This window comes from Numida meleagris, chromosome 3 (genome assembly GCF_002078875.1).
Source record: "Numida meleagris isolate 19003 breed g44 Domestic line chromosome 3, NumMel1.0, whole genome shotgun sequence".
Taxonomy (NCBI): Eukaryota; Metazoa; Chordata; class Aves; order Galliformes; family Numididae; genus Numida; species Numida meleagris.
In genome coordinates, this window is record NC_034411.1 from 82,209,253 (window position 1) to 82,229,901 (window position 20,649).

Sequence of the window (20,649 nt, forward strand, 5' to 3'; positions counted from 1 at the left end):
TCAAAGCCCTTAATATGCTGATATCCACTGTAAGTAGCAAATAGTGTTTGATAAAATTAACTAAGTCATGCAGTATGAACTTTGAGAACATGCTCTTTCTCTGAATTTTAATGACCATGAGACACAGTAAAATGCAGACAAACATGCAATAACCTATTCCTTTACATGTTTGAAAATAACTGAAAACACAATGCATACCTAATACAAGCAGTTATTTTATATATTTTTAAATATAAATAGCGACATTCAGCATCACTGTTAAAGGCATGCAATATGAACACCGAATGCTTCAGATTTACTAAAATAAAAAAATAGAAAAATTACAGTGAAATCAGATCAAGTCTTAAACGGATCAAAAGATGCTCCAACTTTTCTGTTACCTACTTACAAGTTTACCTTTGTATCTTGTTTGAGTGGTAGTGACCAGCTGACATTAAAAACACTGGGGTTCTTCAAAATGTTTCAATTCCTACTTCACCTCGGATCAAGACCAGCAGAGCTGTACTGCTTCTACAAATAGGCAGACTCTGTTCTACGTGAACTCATTACTTTGCTGTACTACTTAGTTTTACTTGCTCAGAATTCCACTACCTAAACCTCTGAAGACCAAAGCATACAAGTGTTATCAATATGTACAACTAATTCTGTGCTACCTGCTGTTACACACAATAATTGCTTGGAACGGAAGAAATTTAGACAATCAATAAGCCACACTTGATATTAATATGTAACTAACACTGCCTACAATCTTAAATATCACTAGATCATCTGGGGAAGAGGCTATAATGATCAGAAAGCACAGGCAAATTGATTCAGGACATGTAAATCCCATGCCTATGTGCTTTCTTGATTTGAGGCTGGTGATAGCACACGAATATCTCTGTTTTGGGACATGATAAACAGAAGCAGAAATTTTGAGACATGGTGAAGACAATGAAAAATCTTACTAAAGTAGTAGCAGAAAAAACTGCTTTTATGGGTTTGGAAGGTATAATTACTAAATTATAAACTAATATATGTCTTGTCGATAACCATAGACCTTAACAAGATAACTATTTTGACCAAAAAACCTAGGATTTTTTTCCTAGTTTTTCCTGGAGAAGATATAATGCTCCATTTATCTTTATATTTTGAGGATAAAAAGACTAAATTTTAAAATAGAATCTACAAATCCATTCTATGAATTAAAAAAAACAAAACACCACAAACACTACTAGAAGTGCCTTCAACATAGTTCCTACGTATATAATGATAAAAAAAAAAACATTGTGCTTTACAAATTGGACTTCACAAAACCCTTGTGTTTCTCTTTGCTACAAGCAGGATCAGCTACAACTGACAGACAGTTGTCCCATCTCTTATCAGAGAATATCCAGAAACAAAGCCTAGAAAAGCTTTTCTATATTGTCTATTGGAGTGTTTTATTACACTTGCTTTCAAAAAGATTTTTCCTAATGTTGTGAACTGTTCTAACATTTCCCAGGGTTATGGTCCTGCAAGATAGATGAGCCTACCATACTGTAATTTTAGTGCCTTACTCTTGTCTTGCTCAGCGCAGACAAAAACACTTTCTACATTCCTTGAACTTAATTATTTGTTCTTCAAACTAAGGACTCCTCTATCATTACATGTAACTGACAAGTAACCTCATACTAAAGTGTAAGTGGATATGTTCATCAGTGGAGTATGAAATCTCCTAAAATCAGTTTATCTCACAAGTTTAAGATTAAATTGGTGATTTTTTAGATGCTAAATATAGCATGTTCCTGCAAAAATTGGGCTGCATTAGGAAAAATTATCTATGTCTAAAGAAAAAAAAAATCCTGACAACAATACTCTGACAAGGCCACACATAGTATTTGCAACAAAACCATCATGGAAATATTCATCTGAATTTCATTAAAAAAAAAAAAAAAAACTTATCTGCACCCCCCATAAAGGATGCCATGCCAAAAGCAAATTTTTAGTCAACCTCAGGGACTTCTAAAGCAAACACATAAAAGTCTGGACAAATTTTGTGGATCTGGCCCAGAGACAAACTGGCAAAAAACTAATGGCAGTAGAGGCCATTACAAGAAATTAAACAAAAAAAAATTTTATGAGTAGCACATGGTAAAAGCTGCAGATTCTATTCTGTGTCTTATGGACAGATGTTGCTGGAGATGAATCAAAGGACACAATAGACAATTAATGTCAGTGACAGACACAGTTTTGAGGACAGTATTTTAACTAGATATTTTATTGTTGCCAGCTACCGTTCATTAAATATTCAGCTTGATGGCTGGCATCTTGAAATGAAACTACAAAATGTACACTACCTATATCCATACATTATTGCATTAAATAAGAGCTTACACAGTAATACAGTTGTATATATCTATACACACAGTAATATGATGCTACTATACTTTTTTTAAAAAGTCTAGTGTGGTATCCTGTGTTTTAGGGGGGATGGCCTTATTTCTTTTTTTCTTTTTTTTTTTGATGACTAGGCATATATTGTTATGGTAGTTTGTGCTTTATCTTAAAAAAAGAGTGAACTAGTGTAGATCTACTTGAAACATTCCAGCAGGGCATGAGTCAATTCTGTGCAACAAGAGCACAGCTTGAGAACAGCAAAGTTGCAATAAAGGAGCAGTAGGAGGTTGGGGAGGAGGGAAAGGAAAATTCCCCATGCATGAAAAAACAAGAGAAAACTTTTCTGAAAGAAAAACATTAAGTTCTTACTGCCTTTCTTCACAGGTCCTCTCCCAAAATAATAAAGTGATGTAACAGCGCTCCTAACTGTATTGTGGATTCACTGAGAAAGCAGCTTGATATTAACTGCCATACTAGTTAGCACTGAACTGATGTAATTGTGTCATAGTAGTTGGGAGTTTACCATAGCCTTAAGCGAAACTAAAATCTCACCCTAAAATCGTGTAAATATCAACTGAAACCAGAAGGTGCTCAAAAATTCCTTTGTGGAACAATCCCATCTGTCAAACGCATCAATAATATTTAGTTCATCTAGGATTTTGAACCAATTTATTCTATTATTAAAGGTTCAGAAAGTGTCCATAAAATACCTGCACAATTTAAGTGACAGAACAGTCTTTCATGTTAACTGCAAACATGGCTTTTTAAGCCCTATGTGAGCCTTAATATTACAGTCACAGAGTGAAAAAATCTTAATGCAGTGACTTGGCTTGTCACTGCAAAAGCTGAAGCAACATATTAAAGAAGCAATGAGGTTTGGCTGGGTGTCTTAAAGATAATTTGTGGCTGCACAAACTACAGTTCTGGACTAAAATATGAGAGTTTTGTTGTATAATTTATAAATAATGTCACTGCCTCATTAGCAGTACACAGAGCAGGCAAGAAATAAACATAATACTTTTTAGCAAATGATGATGAAGATTAACAATCAAGTGATACTTGTCAAAATGTTCAACACTGTAATGCTATTATCAGCATACTGAGGACTTTTGCAAACAATGACATCAGCTCGAACTGAAACAAGGAAAGAAGCCAGAAGCAGTTATAAACTCAAGACACAATTTACATGACATACATGAATATAGGAGCAGAAATGTCTACAAATACCAAAGCAGACATGAATGTACAGGAATGTAGAGTACTCATATAAAGAAAAACAAAACGTATAAAGACCACCAGCACAGATGACAAGAAATTTATAAGTTTTTATTTTATACCTTTCTCGTTCTGGTGAATGCAAACTAGAATCTGGTCTCAAGCAGTTGGTACTAGCACTCCTAGCCCTGTCAAGGGAGGGCTGTAGTTCACTAGTGCCAGTGCATTGCATCCAATGGTAGAAGAGAAAGAAAAAGAAAACAAAGAAAGGAATACAATGTTAGATATTAACTCATAAAATAATGCTCTCTTTACAGAAAATGTAAGATCACAATGATTTAATTAAGGAAAACATAAAAGAGCTGGCTGGATGACAGAGCCAAGTTTTGTTTAGAAAATAAAATCAAATAAAAGACTGCTAAAATATTCTTGCTAAGACTGTTGAAATGTTTAAAACGGAGGGAGACAGAATATCCACTTGTAAAAGAGTGGAATAAGAAATATCAAACAATAAATCTAAATCCTTATTAATAGCAGTAAATCTTAAGCCAACATAAAAGGATGTGATACACTATATATGATGTGAAATCACTTTACAATGAAGCTCATTAATTCTCTAAATCCATCTTGGATACAAACAGGAGAGGGGATTAACCCTTAGTTTCTTACCTAACCAGTAGATCATCTCCAAATTTCGGAATTCGTGAATTAAGGCAATCACGAAGGAGAGAAATATCCTGTCTAACCACTGTTTTGGTCTTAGAACATGCAGGAAGAGTTGAGCTTTGTAAATTAAAATTATTTAAACAAAATAAAAATAAATTTGACATATAAGCAAAATCACACACAAACAAAAGAATGCAATAAAGACAAAGCGTGCAACATACAATGTTAACAGTGAAGAAAAGTGTACTTAACATAAAGTGTTTGTCTTTTATATGTAGGGGTAATTTAGAGTGTATGAAGTTATTTTAGGAATAAGTCCTTTAACTCACATTTATCAAAAGCATATGAAACACTGTTGTGTTCATTTTTTTAAAAATATATATAAATATGGGAAGAGTATTTCATCTCTAAGGAGTCATTAACTACTTAAAGGCGACTCTAAATACTTCTTACCTGTATAGGTTCCAATGAATACCATTTTCTAGTAAAGGCATCTTGGGTGGTAATGTTTTATAGTGCCTAACGGAACTTCTTGGAAGTGAAAAAAGAAAACAGAACAACACAAAAACATGCCAGAAATAAAAAGACGGGTGAAAGTAAAGCAAGATTGACCAGAACTTAAAATAAATGCATAATATTCTACTATATTTAATATCTGCATGAGTAGATCTCTTAATATATGTTCTTCTCAATTCACCTGCTGTGATAGCTATCTGGGGGACAATTTTTTTTAATTTACTCTCTTGTTAGTACAGCCCATGAATTCATGACAATACTAGTACAGCTCAGACATTGTTCTTGTAATGAAAGTAATCTAAATTCCTGCTACTGAGATTTTTAATTAAAATATACAAGCACTTGTAAAGGATTAGGTTGCTATTTATTTGTCTTAATAATGCCTTATTTAGATCTGCAGAGACTTTAACTGAAATATGCTTCCAAAGCTAAGCATGAAAAGCTTGCTAAAACAGTGATATGTAGTACCACAAAGACAGTTGTAAAAGTAGTTGCATGTGGCGTTTATGAATGTTGAAGTTTTTTGGAAGAGGTATATCAGCTTCAAAATCTAATTAAATATTCTTAATAATCATAAGTGAATTAAGGAATGTTTAGATGTTGTGTTGAGGGACATGGTTTAGTAAGAACTATTAGTGATAGATGGATGGTTGGACTGGATGATCTTGTAGGTCTCTTCCACCTTGGTGACTCCATGATTCTATGATAAACCTTGACTTTGTAACTTGGACCATCTCATAATAACATTTCTTTCATCTAACATGCAACCCTTAAAACCTCTTTCTTGTGTTAAGCTGAAGCTATTTCAACAATTAAATCATTACTGAGCAAGCTGCATAGTAAACAGAACTAATGCCTTCTAATGCTGTTCTTAACCTGAATAAATGTCAGGACACCATGAATGAGAAAGGAGGACAGATGACAACCAGTTTGCAAATCATTTTTTTTCTGGAAAGGATTTCTCACAGTATATAGCCAAGAACAGTATAGGCCTCAGAGTTACATTTAAAGGTCAATCTATTTACATATCTTGCCTCTATACTCACATTCAGTATATTAATAAAAATAACATTTTATCATATAACATTAGTGTAACTATTTCTTACTTATATGCTTGTTACTTTAATAGGTTGCTACTTAAATTCATTATTCAATAATTTGGCATAACTTGTTACTTTTCTTGATTATAAACAGGAGGGAGACCAACTTTTCACATGGTCTGATATGACAAGGGGAAATGGTCTGAAACTAAAGAAGTGGAGATTTAGATTAGCTATCAGGGGGAAATTTTTTACTCAGAGACTGGTGTGGTGCTGCCACAGTCTGCCCAGAGAAGCTGCGGATGTCCCATCTCTGGAGGCATTCAAGGCCAAGTTGGATGGGGCCCTAGGCAGCCTGATCTAGTGGGTAGCAGCCCTGCCCATGGCAGGGGATGGCAGGGGGTTGGAACTGGTGAGCCTTAATGTCCCTTCCAACCCAAGACATTCTATGATTCTATGATTCTCTAAGAAAATAAAAGCAAAAATGAGAACAAGAAAAAAACACAAGAAAGGGCTGCACTCTCTGAATTCAGTGTTCCTCTTATCTAACGATGTAGCTGTCCATGCACAGTTTTTAGCTGGTTAGCTACCAGACTGCCTAGTAGATTTGCAACACAATTGAAAATCCATAGCAGCTGGGCAAAGAGCGACAAAAGCTCATCATACAATGCTTACTTAGTGCATCAAGTGAGAATTTAAATTCTGTCACTGCAAAATTATAATGAAAATTATAATCTTTATTATCTAATTATTAAAAAAAAAAGGCACAGAGCTGGGGACATGTAAGGGGTAAAGTTATGGAGAATGTAGTAGAAAGAAAAATGCCATAGGAAAGAGGTAGAGAAAACTTGATATTGCATGACAATAAACTGACAAAATAACAGGGAGTACAGTGATTAAGCTAAATCCTAAAATGTTGAAGCAGAAGCTTTTTGGCTGAAATACGACAACTAAATTATTTATGCTTAAAGTTTTAAAGTAACAGACGCACTGATGTTCATCTTTTTCTTGAAAGCTAGATTTGCTTGATTAAGATACGTTTAGCATTGGGAACAGTTGAGAAAGAGGTCCAAACCCTGTGATGAGAGATTTTTTAAGACTGAAGATGAGCACAAACTGCAAAGTTTAAGCCTGGATCAGATTATTAGCACAATTCGAAGGGAAAAAACGTAAGAATTATGAATTCCCTAAAATCTGGGTTGTGAAGATGTCTTTAAATCATGCCTTCCTCCACCCCTCTGCTTTTCTCTTTAAATGTCCAAAGTCAACATGAGATTAGGTGTCACAAATAGCAAAGATTGTTGGTTTGTGCTTGGCTGTAATATAGACGTAGAAATGGAAATAAAGGAAAACATAAAAACAACTGAAAAAAAATGTCTGAAACCATAACAAAACTGCCATGCACTGGTGATCAGGACTACTGTGACTAGACAGATAATCTATCACAAAAAAACAACTGCAAAGTCAGGAATTCTTTAGCTGTTTTAATCCTTACTCCTGATGTTCACAAATGTATATACACATCTTGAGCTGATTTAAAACAAAAAAAAAACAAAGAATAACTGACACCTGGATCACAAGGTACTGTGAAGGTTTGTACTTACTGGGATGCTGGGCACACAAAGCACACACAACTAACCAGAGGTGTACCAGATTCCTGTATTTACCTGATGGTATGTAGGCACTCTGCACTTCTTCCGCGTTTTGCTCTGGGCAGCATAAGAAGCTCACTGCACAGACAGGATGGGTGGTGAGTGAAACAGATATAATTATGAAGCATTAGATGACATGGGTTATGCCAATGAGACGCAAATGAAAACATAAAAAGAAACAAGAAACTTCCACCCACATACATAGCCTGCTAATGTTCAAACCCAGACTGTACTTCTCAAAGAATGTGAGCAAAAAAAATAATGCCTGCTATAACTACATTTTCAAGCAAATTCTTTCACCTAGTTTCATGAGGTTTCTCCCTTTAAAATTCAGTACCAATTCAGAGTTCTTCACGACAAAAGCTGTCTCCATAAATTATTTACATTTCTCTAATAACCACCTTTCTTATACATCAAAGAACTACAAAGAAATATTTTAGGAAAAAGAAATGTGGCTGTTTTTCTCTAAGCCACAAAAGCATACATGAAAAAAAGCAGGGAGAGTTTGTTACTTTACTGCAATCCAATCTATGGGAAGAGTAACCCCTTTTCATCCTTTTGGGAAAAAGAAAAATATGTGCTCACTGGAAATATGTTTGGACAAATGTAATTTCTGACTGATAGCTCTTTACAGTATTTTGCAATGCAATCCTAACAAAACAAAAACATTGCTAATCAGTCATCAGACTTTTTGTTTCTTATTTTTTCCAATTCAGAAAATTAGCCAACGAATCTGTTATTCATTTAATGCGACCGAACACATGCTAGCACCAGAAAGATGGTAAAATTAATACATATTTATGCCTGTGGTAAGTGTGATTATGATATGAAATAGCCCTTGACTTTATCTTTTAGTTTTATGCACTTCAATATGATCAGGAAGACAAAGTCCCACCATTCCAAACTATTGTACATATGAAAGTAAAGCTAAACTTCATGAAAACATGCTATTTTAAAAGAAGCAGGGAATCATATGAAGTACTGTGGTGATAGAGAGAGAAAAGATTACAAAATACATAAAGTAGCAGTTGTTCAATGTGTTTTGTGCTTCATACCATTATAAAATGATTAATTTAATTGATGCTGCACAGGTAATATTTCTCTAATGTTCTGAAATAGGAAGACTAAAACAATGGCTTCTGATTTACAGGTGAGATTTAAGTTTGTATCTGGAGCTATTAAAGGTGAACTGAATTGATTTTTCTTTTGAAGAAAAATTTCCATTCCTAATCTTAGAGCACTAACGGCATTTATATGCAAGTTTCCAAACTACAAATACATGTGCATTTTAGGAAAAGAATACCATTTTCTGCAGTTACTTAAGAGTTTTGAGATTTTCTTGCAAGAACTGAGGAAATAAGCATAAAAACACTCCCACCATCAAATTTTATGCACTGCTTAATTTTCAGAGACAGGAATCATTCTGGAGAAACAAGATAAAATCTGAAAAACAGTAGCTGTGAAAGGTAATTTGATAGTATTTATTCTACTTTGGCTAAGCCAAAAGTTATCTATTGAAATGCACCCATGGCAAACCGTAATATTTTATCCAGAAAAGGGGAAAATACAGCAAATCCACCATGAAAAGCCTCAAGTTAAAAAAAAAAAACAACAAAGCAAAAGAACCCATAACAGTAGATTATTTACAGTATAAGATGATACTGGAAGTTCTACACTAAACTAAAGCTGTTTTGGAGACATTTAAATTAAAGATTATTATGGTAAAATAAGAACTTCCTAATGAGAATATTTAAGAACTCAGATTAACAGATATTATTTAGGAATAAAACACACACTAGAAATTGAAATGGGTTGCCCCCTTGAGAATCAGATGATGATCCTAAATTCCGAGGAAAGTATATTGCTTAGCTAGATTTCCTAATATAAAGTTTTCCTAAAGAGTTTTATATACACACATACATATACACATATTTATACACATGTGTACACATACGTATATATATATAAGAATATATTAAAAAAAGGTAAAGTGAACTGATCAGTTCCGCTGGAAGTGTATCATACTAGATGCTTTTGTGACTATCATAGATATTTTTTCAAAGGTTTATAAAAACATTCAATATTAATTTGGGATCACTAACAGATCACTGAGAAAATTATCAAAAGTAAGAAGCAACTGCAATTATCAGAAAAATACTCACATTTCAAACCAGGTTTATGTTTTGTATCTACAAGAATATTCTTGTTTAGATGATGGGTTCAATAAATGAATGACATAATACTTGCACTAATGTCAATACTAAGACATAGTACTGGTACTAATACGGAATATTTACTTTTTTATATCCTAAGATGTGAAAGATCACATCAACAATGAGACTGCTGGCAACAATGTAAAAATCAAAAGTTGATTTTGATCCACTCTGTGATGCTACTCTTATTCATGGAAAGACAGCGAAGCCTGCAAAAGTTAAACAGTTTCAACAACTGAAGAAATCTGGGGAAAAGCAAATGGAAAAAAAAAACATGAGACCAGCAAGCACAAGATTGTTCCTTGAGGAAAGTAAGTTCAGGGAACCTTTGATTAAATCCTGCAAATCCTGTAAGCCATGTACATCATTCACGTCTGATCTTTCAAACTTCTGAAAAGTGTCTTCTGAACCGTGAGAACTGAAGACTATTTCTTATTCATCTGAAAAAAATCAGCAGTGTTTTGCTGCTGTGCTCTTTCTGATGGCTCATCTCTAAAAAAGCATCAGTGCATCTCCTGCTCTCCAAGCATAATTCATGTATATATTGTCATTTATACCATGTTTTGAGGCAATACGATAAATCTGCATGAAGTCAACTCTACTTATCTATTTCTAGTAATGAAGGCTACATTTAAATGTCTCTTCCAAATCTGCTGAACAAGAAAGCTATGCAATAAATATTTTCAGGAATACTTTGAATATATCACTACCTATAAAAAATAATAACAGGAAATGCTTGCAACAAGTGGAAATTGAACTAGCTTAACTATAAATGTGATGTTGCTATAGTCAAAAAGCATTTCAATTCACCTCTAAAAGGAAATTCAGTACAAAAATCCAACTTAGACAATTCTGTACATATTTTTTGCCTATGATGTAGGACACTGAAATTTTAAGCAGTTTCAAATAAATAATTCTCATACATAAGTCATGACAAAACAAAACAAAAAAACAACCAGGCAAGATCGTTCTAGTTTTCTTCCATTTTTGGAAGATATTCCTAGATAACTGAAAAACAATGCCTACTAGTAGAGAACATGTTCTCTGAGGAGTGCAGCAATCTTCATATATTCCAGGGAGTGTCACGCATCAATAACTGGAGATTTTTCTTAATTACAAGCACTGTAAGTATCTTTCCTATGCTTGTGTACTGTACCAAGTTCACCAAAATGAGATATAAAATTCTGTGAGACTGAAAAGATAGATATCCAAAACATATTTGCATAGGAAAGCAAAATATAGCATTCAACTCCTATGTGGTAGGAAGTCATCCTGGTATATTGCTGACTACCAAAACAGACAAATATGTTTCTCTGGTCTCTATTACAAGACTTGTCAGGAAATACATGAAGATTTATGGCTTTCAAGCAAAAATCTCAGGGCATGCGTTCACGAAACCAACAGCACAGTAGTCTAGGACAAACAACCAAGAATCATTAATCCAGACACCTACTGTCACTGTCAACCCAGTGCAGATTTTCACCAGAAAAGAGGCATAGATAATTTAATTATGACTACTTTTTGCAGTGAGGATGATTATCTGTCCCTTCCCCATTACTATCAGGCTGTGGTTTTCTGCTGAGCGCTTGAAAACTAGGCAAACTGACAAAGACATTTCTAACATTATTTCCAAGTTCAGACTGACAATATACCTTTCTTGATCAGACAAATACTGACTATCCATGTCTCTGGATCTATAATCAGCTGGACTTCTGGAGGCCTCATGGTGTCTAGTTGGAGAACGTGATCTTCTCATTTGATGAATTTCATCTAAACTCCTGAAAGGCACACATACGTATGATAATCTTGTTTTTCTCACAAACAATATAGCTTAGTGGACAATTAAAAATTCCTGAAACACAGACATCCGTACAAAAATTTTGTTTCCTTCATAAACAATACAGCTTAATAGACAATTAAATGGTACAGGTCGATTGAACAAATTATAAATACAATTGATAATTTAAGCTTGTTGTTACTTCAAAATAAGTTCAATTCATAGTTACTATACAAACTGTATATTACACTATTTATTATCCTATAAAAATGCTTAAGTGACTTCATATAAGATTCAGTCACTGACTGAATAGCATTTCCAAACCTACAATGAATCACATGAAAAATATCAGTAAGAGGTAACTCTTAGAAAGATATGACTAATCTCATGGCTGCACTTGAATGATTATTGAAAATATGCAGCAAGTTCAAATAACTATTAAATTAAGATACAATTTTGCTTTTAAAAAAGGTTAAAAAAAAAATGCTGAACAAAGGAAAAGTAAATAGATACCAGTGAGAGATTGTACAAACTTGAAACCAACCAGTTTCACTCACTTGTGATGCCTACCTCTGTGATGGCACATTTGGTAAACGTGAACGGGTCCTGCCCTGATCGTCGCCACGGTGAGGAGATACAGATCGTGAACGATGATGTGTTGTTCTTTGCTGTTCTGGCACAGTTAGTGTCGTAGATCTACTTTCTCTAGTGCTAGATCTATAACCTACTGGTAAGAGGGCAACAAAAGGAAATTAGAGAATAACAGTGTGGATTTTGAATGAATTCAGATGGTTAGTCCATTCAGGAACACACAACTAAATGCTTACACAACTTTCAGGTAGTCATTCAGCTGTTGTACATCCTGACATATCATGCAGCCAGGATAAAATACTAGGATTACCTTTTAATGTCTATATGTGCAGAGACACGGAAACTGTGATGACTTTCAGTATGCACTGGAAGGTGTGAGGGAGCCTGTTTTCTATCTTGGGGAAGAGTACACAGAGTAATTTGTATTTCAAAATTGTCATTCAGTAGCAAATACTTGAAATGAATCTAAGTAATGTAGGTTTACCTCATCTAACAAATGGAGAAGCCATGCCTGTGTATGCAGAGACTCACACGGGAGTACTCAAATATGAAGCCTCTTTCTGACTCTTTTCAGTTAAATACAAAAATGTTCTCCCACTCAACTTGGTCAAAGCTACCTACTTTCAAAAATAACAAGCATTTATACTCTATTATATAAAAGATTGAACATCATATCCACCGCAGACCACATTTTCCAAATACTAGGAATGAGATGCAATATTTTTCATTATCTATTTTTATATAGGACTTTAAAAATGTACTATCATTTTGCTATTTTTTAAACTGCTAATATTCCTGTTCTTTTTTTCTATATGGTATGCTGTTTGTTCACATTTTGAACCTCACCCTAAAAATCCTGTACCAAATGAAGTTCAGTATGATGCACCACTTCCAAAAGGTGCCTGCTACCTTTCCAGAATATCCTAAGTGGATTTGGTCACAGTTGCTCTCATGTAGACACTTAGATGAGAGAAAAATCTCCCTGAATTATAGAAAAGGTCATCTCTTTAGTCATCCCTAACTGAATTCACAAACTGTTGTATAGATTACAAAAAATCATTTTGCTGTTTTGTATTGAATTTGGCTAGCACTAAATACCTGTACTGTGTTTTTTTTTGTTTAGCTAATAAAGCAGCCTGTACCAGAAATCTTCTCCATACAGGAAAAGACGCTTCATCTTCAACTGGATAAATAAAACAGGTTGCACTTTTTGAGCATCTTTCTGTAGTGTTTCAAGGTTGTTGGCTTAGGGTTTTTTTAATTATTATTTTGCATAATTTGAGTAACTCAGGCAATTCTTTTCTAATATTTTACTAGGTTGTTATACAACTCTTAAAAGTACAGCCTATATACGGAGTCAGTATCAGACTTGGTGATATGACACTTAATGACATGTTCTGCTGCAAGACTGAACCTTGATCACAAGCACCAGGGAATGACTCATATTATTTCTCCCAAATTATGCATCAGATTATCAGTGTATTCTAATGGATATTTAACATCTGAAGGCATTATCTCGGCATTAAACCTGAAGGAATGCATTTTGTTAAAAAGTGATAATAACCCTTTACTACAAAATATTCTACCATAAAACAGATTCATCTTAATAAACAAAATTCAGAAGATGGGCCCACTAAATTGTGCATTTTGCCATCCAAGAAACTCTAAAGCTCTTTTCACTAATTAAAAAGCTCATAACCTCACAACCTCCAGAAATGTGTCCATCTGTTACACAGTACTGAGCACTGAATACATTTATCACTACAAATATGAGATAGAGAAAGCAAGTGGGAAGGAGACATGGTTCAAAAAAGATAATAAAAAATTTTACTATGGAATTTCCAGTTAATGTCAGCTCAAAAACATATGCAGAAAGACCTCTGCAAGTCTATTATTACTTTCTCCGACTACTGTCTTATACATCATAGTAACCATGCTTGGTGCAAGAACATGGGAAATAACCCCTTATTTTCATCTGTTGAAGCAGAGTGATGTGGGGAAGACAATCAATTAGGGGAACAGGAAGCAATATGACTTTTGATAGATCTTAGAGGGCAGGACTGGGCCCAAAGAAAAAGATTCACAATAAAAAACATATCAAGTAGCTCAGAAACAAACATCATCGTGATCATCGTGTTGTGTGCATGTTTGTACTGTTCTCACATAGCAGAGTTAGGCATGTGAAACAAAATGAATGAATGTGGTTTCAAATTTTAAATGTGACAATACGCAAGTTTGAGGAGGGGTGTTATCCTTTGAAAGCCAAAGAAGGACATAAAAAAACCCAACAACTTTACGAATGCAAATTAGTAGCAACATAAACAGCAAATGCTTGCCACTTAATGACAATGGGTTAGTGAGTACTGACTGCAAAAGAGGACTGATCCTGGAAAGTACGCACACCAAGGTTCATCAACTTTGTTGCAAAGAAAGACTCCAAAGTCATGCTGATTTTGATGTACTGTGATGCTGGAGTATCTTATCTGCTGAAAAAGTTTTTCAGAGTCATGTAATGAAACTAGAAAGTAATATCAGGATGTCCCCAGCGTAAGCACAAGAACTGGGTGGAAATTTTGAAGCAAAACAGTGACTCACTCAGGATTTCAGTGGAGATTCCCTCCTTTTGTGTAATAAGATTGATGCAGAAAACGTCTAGTATTTTTGTCAGAGGAAGACAAATGATTTCACATGACAAAAATTGATGTGTTCCCTTTCCCAGTATAGTTAAATCTGAGCTGTATGCTCAAGGATATATTTTCTGGAAAAAAAATGTTTTGTATAAAATCATGTCCTCTCTAACACAAAAAACACTACTTTTTAAATTAAACATTAAAATCAAAGAAATCCAAAGCTTCTTTCTAACATTTAGGTAACTATTCTGAAATATGCTTCAAGTTTTCAATAATAAATTTCAGTTTAAAATCTGCTTACGGAGTATTTCCGGTCCACCTAAAAAAACAATACCTAGGATTATCCTGTGCACTTAAACATCTGGCATACAAAGATGCTATTACCCTGTTAATTCTTCATAGCTGAGCTATCTGGGGGCAATATTTAAAACTTATGCACTGGGTGAACACAAAGCTTATACCACAGACAGAGCAATAGTAAATAACATTTATCTTATGTATTAACTTAAGTATTGTTAAGTTGGTTAAACTGCATCCATAGTTCCACAGTGACCATGACAGTGACAGCAACAGTAACATCTCCTCATATTTTAAAAAGAAAGGTTCTGTGCTCTTCAGAGTGAAAAGAGAATTTTTTTTTTTTTTTTTTTTTTGCATGGGAGCAGCAATACAGCTTACGGTAGTTTATGGAGAAGAAGTTTCTCAGGTGGTCATGGGAAACTGTCAGGTGTGACATGAAATGGAAACTGCACAGATGATGAAAAATGTTTTGATATCTAAAGCACTAACTTTCTTTTTTAAAAAGGACAATACAAGGTATTATAAAACGACAATGACAAGGTGTTATGCTGATGTCACCCTGCTGCTTCAGGAATGCTAAGTACAACACAGCCATTTATACAAATAATTTCAGACAGAAGAATAAATTCTTCTGGAGTGCTACTCAAAAGCAGTACAGCTCATTAAAAATTTCCTCTTGGATACTGCCAACTCAATATGAGCCACTAATGCCTCAGATCATGTTTTATTTTGTTTTAATAAATCCTTTACTGACCCTTTTTATATACTCAGTAATGGTGAAGTCACATTTGGAATATTCGAATCCACCATAGAAGAAATACAAAGAGTTAAAGTACTCTGAGTCCAGAGTAAGACCACAAAGCTAATTAAAAGCCTGGAGCATCGTATATCTGAGGAGAGGCTAAGAGCATTAAAATAATATTTTCCTCATGTAAACAGCTGTAGGCATACCACAAAAACTTGTCAAAAATCAACTGTGTTAAAGCAGAGCTTCAAATTAAGTTGCTTCAGAGCTGTGAGTATAAACACCTTTTACAAACAGTTCCATGAATGGATTTTAAAAAATCCACTGGTATATATCATTTCAGTATACCATTTTCTGCAGTGATCTCTGAGAAAGTTGACAGCTGAAAGTTGAACACTGAGAAAGCCACACTTGAGCACTCTCTGTCCTAAGAACTTTCTGTAAGGATTGTTACTCAGGGGGTTGACCCAGAGAATAGAGTCCAGTGTACTCAGCTGAATGTTCTTGTATGTTTCTGGCTAGATGGAAAATGGTTTATTTCAAATGAATGCCTTAAAGAATTGGCAGCTTAAAAAAAAGTCCCTGTTCTAAATATGTATATTGAAAACTCAGAGGTAAGAAAGCATTAAACAGATATGCCACATTTTAAAAACCTATGATTTATTTTTAAGTTAAATGTTCTTTCTCTCAGCTGCTGTAAATAACAAGATTAATCACTTCATTAAACCAAATACAATTATAAGACATAATGGAACAAATTTCCCACTTAGTTACTCCTATGCAATTGTATGAAATTAAAGAAAGAACCCTAACACATCAAAGGAAGCAAAATTTGGATCTATACATGTCAAAATGATGTGGTAATAAAATGCATGAATTATTTTTAATCAATATATAATGAATAAATTGTCAAATTATTTTAAACTCCGATCAGGAAGATAGAGGACTTTCAAAATTCCCCCCTGATTTAATTCAGTAACTGTCATCAGAGACATTGAAGGAAAAAATGATTTAGTGCTGCCAATGAAACAGTGATTCGTAGGCTAGTTTGGAACACTTTTGAAATCTATTCATCTGACTTATAACAACAGTCAAATAGAAATAGAAAAATATGGTATCCAAAGTACAAAAGGATGATGAACTGAAGTCTAACCATGGTGCAAGCTAAATTTATGAACATTTAGGGTAATGGTAGTTCATGAAGACTCAAGGAAACTATAAAAGATACAGCCATGCTACATGCATCTTAATCTACAGCCATGCATTCTAAATAAAGTCCATGGGAGACTGTTTCACATCTAAGTTTCAAGCAAACAGCAAAATAAAAACATGCTTGCAATAAACACTGAAACCTTAATTACTGTTTAATTTTTTTTTTAAATTAAGTTAGTATTTTTAATAATGCTTGGAACATTATGTAGTAAACAATCTGAACCATCAAGTGGTTCATATATGAAGAATAGTATGCAAGAGAAATACCAATGAATGCATTATAGAACCTTTTAATTCACAATATTTTAGATGGACAAGAACTGTGGAATGACCAGGAAAACTTGTTTTTCCCACTATGCGTTCTATAAAACCAATATCCTCAATATTCTGAAATGTTATAACGAAAATAAATAAACAAGCAAGCAAGAAAGAAGAAGAAAGCAGGACCATGCTGTTCACCCACGCACCTGGAGGAACAACTCCAATACCATCATCAACATCATAATCTGAGATGTCACTATCACTGATTGGCCGAGATCCTGCACAACAGTAAGGTAAACAAATACCTGAACATCTGGCTGTGTTATAAAATGTAAAAATATGTTCATTTGTACTACTAGAATTGAAAAGATGATTTTAAGTCTAAACAGTACAAGTGGAGAATTAAACGGCAGTGATATGGTGATGTTTCATCAAACAGCTGAGCCAATCCAACAAGCTCACAGATGCTGCAGCCTCCTCTGCCCTTCTTCCTTCAGTACTCTTCTATGAGGTTAGTTTAGCTCACTAAACAAGCAAAAATATTTCTTTATTTCTCAAATAAAGGAAAAAAAAGGTACTTTTGTGCTATTTTGGTGAGTTGAGCAAGTTGAATCAGCTGAACAGGAAAGGAGAGGTGGCAGCATATGGTGAGAAAGGGAGAAGAGGAAACAGCACTGACAGCCTTTAAAAAAGTTCAAATATCTCAGGAAAACTAACCTTTAGTTTGCTATCTCTATACATATTCTCAGGCAGTAATTACTGCCTGAGTAGTATCACATTTCTATAATACATTCCTGAATGTGCTGCAATTTCTTATGCGTTGGCTGGAATTAATGACTTTCATGTTTAAAACAAAAATCAGAAAAATAGCTTGAAAGGATATTCAAAATAATGTCCTACATCCTTCCTATTTTAAAATAAATCTTTTATCAAGTTAAATGAACAGAGAGGCTACAATAGTCAAATATTTCAATACAGTCATTATTTTTAGTATGAATCATACAAACCTGAAGTCAGACTCTTCAGAATAACTGTACCTCCCAAATACAAGCACACAATTTCTCTTTGCTGCTAAAATTCACTTCTCATCTGATTGTACGGTATGCATATATAAAAGTACGTTGGAGCCTGAAACTAATCTTAAATGAAAAGTGTTTTTACACGTCCTAAGGCTTCAAAGCCTTTCCTTTTTTAAATAAAAACCTTTTAATTGTTACAAAAATATCCAATAAACATGGACTTCACCTTTCCTTTTGAAAGGAGATTTATGAAAACAAATATTTGACCAATTTTATTTTGCTAATGAAAATCAATTCAAATAGGTTTCGTGTACTTAAAAGTTATGCATCACAGGTGAAATGCTGACATATGCTAACTCACATCTCTTTTTGCCATACATTTTTATTACATTTACAGACTATGAAATAATGTTTTTGTCTTGTATGTGAAAACTAAATTCATTACAACATACCCAGGATTTTGAATTTAAAAATTAAAAAAAGATGAATGGATTGGACCTACTTTGTAATTTTTTGCTAGAGCTTTCTCCAGCATGAACATGTCTTCTTGGCATGAAAGGTGATGGCTGAGGCAGAGGTAGTGAAGATTCATCATGTGTCTGTAGCTTATACCAATGTGGTTCATCATCTAAAAGTGCTGTCTCCAGCTCTATAAGAATCTAGGAGAAAAATTGTCACATTTTAATTTAAATTTTAATAGATATATGCATATGTATTAAAAATAAATATCAAACTCAGTATAAATGTGATTGTATGCATCACCTCTCCAAGAAATTCACTCTCTTCTTCTTGTACTCTTGGCTGATCCCATACTGTTATTTCAAGCATTCGTTCTCTAAAATCTCTACGATGTACATGCGAGTAGAGAAAAGTTTGGTTCCATTTTGGCTCTAGACTTTTCTTTACTGTTTTGGTCCTCCTTTTACTTTTATCACTGAAACATAAATATTTGTTGTAAACTATTTGTAGAAATAAATCACAAAAAGCCATATACTCATCAGCACTTACTGGTTTCATTTTTTCTGATCTGATAGTGCCTAAAAAACAAAAGTATTTGCTATACAGTGGATTGCACTCATCCAAATGTCCGGAGAGTTAATTTGATACTTAAATATTTCTAGTCCATTTTTTTCTCATAATTAATGTAACTAGAAAAAAAAATACATATAAAAGAATTCTGTAATTCAAAAACATTCACTTAAAAATTGATTCAATAAATTATAAAATAATTTTCTCAACTAAAATACTACCTCCTGTCTGGAAGAAAATACATTTTTACATAGGGATTCCTTGGCCGCCCATCTACTCTTGGTGGCAAATCTGTTGCTTGTAGAACATTTACTATTAACTGATGTCCCACTTTGTCATACCACAGTTTCACCTGCATGAAACAAGTTACCAGAAAAAAATATTGAAAATGAAAAAAAATAGCACTTTCATACTGCATCCCATTAACCACAAAGTAGAAGTAGCATTTATTTTCCCAAGAGACAATGAGATACATATAATTGCAAATCTATTAATAAAATACGTTGATTATACCAAACATTTACATATTCACCTAGCTGAATAAAATGGTGGTACCTGATTACATTGCTTTTTGTACTCACTGGTACCTGTGAGTCCATTCAAGCCAGCATTGTCTTAATTTTGCACTTTTGAGTCTACACTTAAATAAGAAGCTGAACTGCAGCTAAACTTCAGGCATGTTTGAAATCTGCCTACTCTGATCTGTCACATTATAAATGTTTTAAGTGAAAGCATAAAATACAGCTAAATTCTTTCCTAATAGGATCATAACATAGAAATTTTGAGTCTGTTGTGTACTTAGAAATTAATATAATCAATATAAAAATGTAAGAATATATAATAACAAAGTCTAAGTATTCACTGTGTATTTAATAAGTACAGTTTCAATTAGCACTACAGAGAATTCCAGGAGGTGATGAAAATCTAAATTAAACAGAAAATTAAATTACTCTACAGTATAACTTAATATAGCGGTTAAAGAGCTCCTGTAAAGAAAGTAAAGCGGTACAGTGCATGTTATCTGCAAGTACAAAAAAAAATAATTGCAAGGCATGTTCAAGGGCTCCTCAATGTAAATTTCTGCATGCTCTCATGTATTAAGAAAACAACTACTCTTTGCTTCTGCTGTGATTACAGTGAGTGCATTTCAAATGTTCACATGTTTGAGAGATGTTAGTCTTTACCAACAACAGTCATTTCCTTTCACTTCCCAAAAGACCATGGGAAGGCAGAGGAATGAGGGACCAACATTCATTATTAACTTAGGAAAAATAAAATCTGCTCACGGAAAGCTGCCCTGGTAGAACTTGTGGTGCATCCCTTAGGGTTCCAGGGCTGGTTGGAGAAATAACAGAAATAGAAGGCCTTTCCATCTTCTGAGATTCAAAAGAACTTGAACCTAAAAATATGCAAGAAACACATGAA

General features: G+C 33.9%; 1 protein-coding gene across 22 annotated transcripts in view; it reads right to left on the reverse strand.

Moving 5' to 3' along the window:
* Nucleotides 1-20,649, reverse strand: part of RIMS1 (regulating synaptic membrane exocytosis 1) — a 363,013-nt gene that overhangs the window by 103,032 nt on the left and 239,332 nt on the right. For 18 of the 22 annotated variants that reach the window (XM_021393096.1, XM_021393103.1, XM_021393102.1 and 15 more), the window contains 11 exons: nt 20,511-20,623; nt 19,446-19,576; nt 18,958-19,129; nt 18,698-18,854; nt 17,383-17,454; nt 12,008-12,161; nt 11,313-11,438; nt 7,463-7,525; nt 4,693-4,770; nt 4,243-4,356; nt 3,696-3,785 (listed from right to left, as the gene is read on the reverse strand). In XM_021393096.1, coding sequence (XP_021248771.1) covers nt 3,696-3,785; nt 4,243-4,356; nt 4,693-4,770; nt 7,463-7,525; nt 11,313-11,438; nt 12,008-12,161; nt 17,383-17,454; nt 18,698-18,854; nt 18,958-19,129; nt 19,446-19,576; nt 20,511-20,623 — 1,270 coding nt within the window. The other 4 variants (XM_021393088.1, XM_021393087.1, XM_021393112.1 and 1 more) reach the window with 4 other exon arrangements.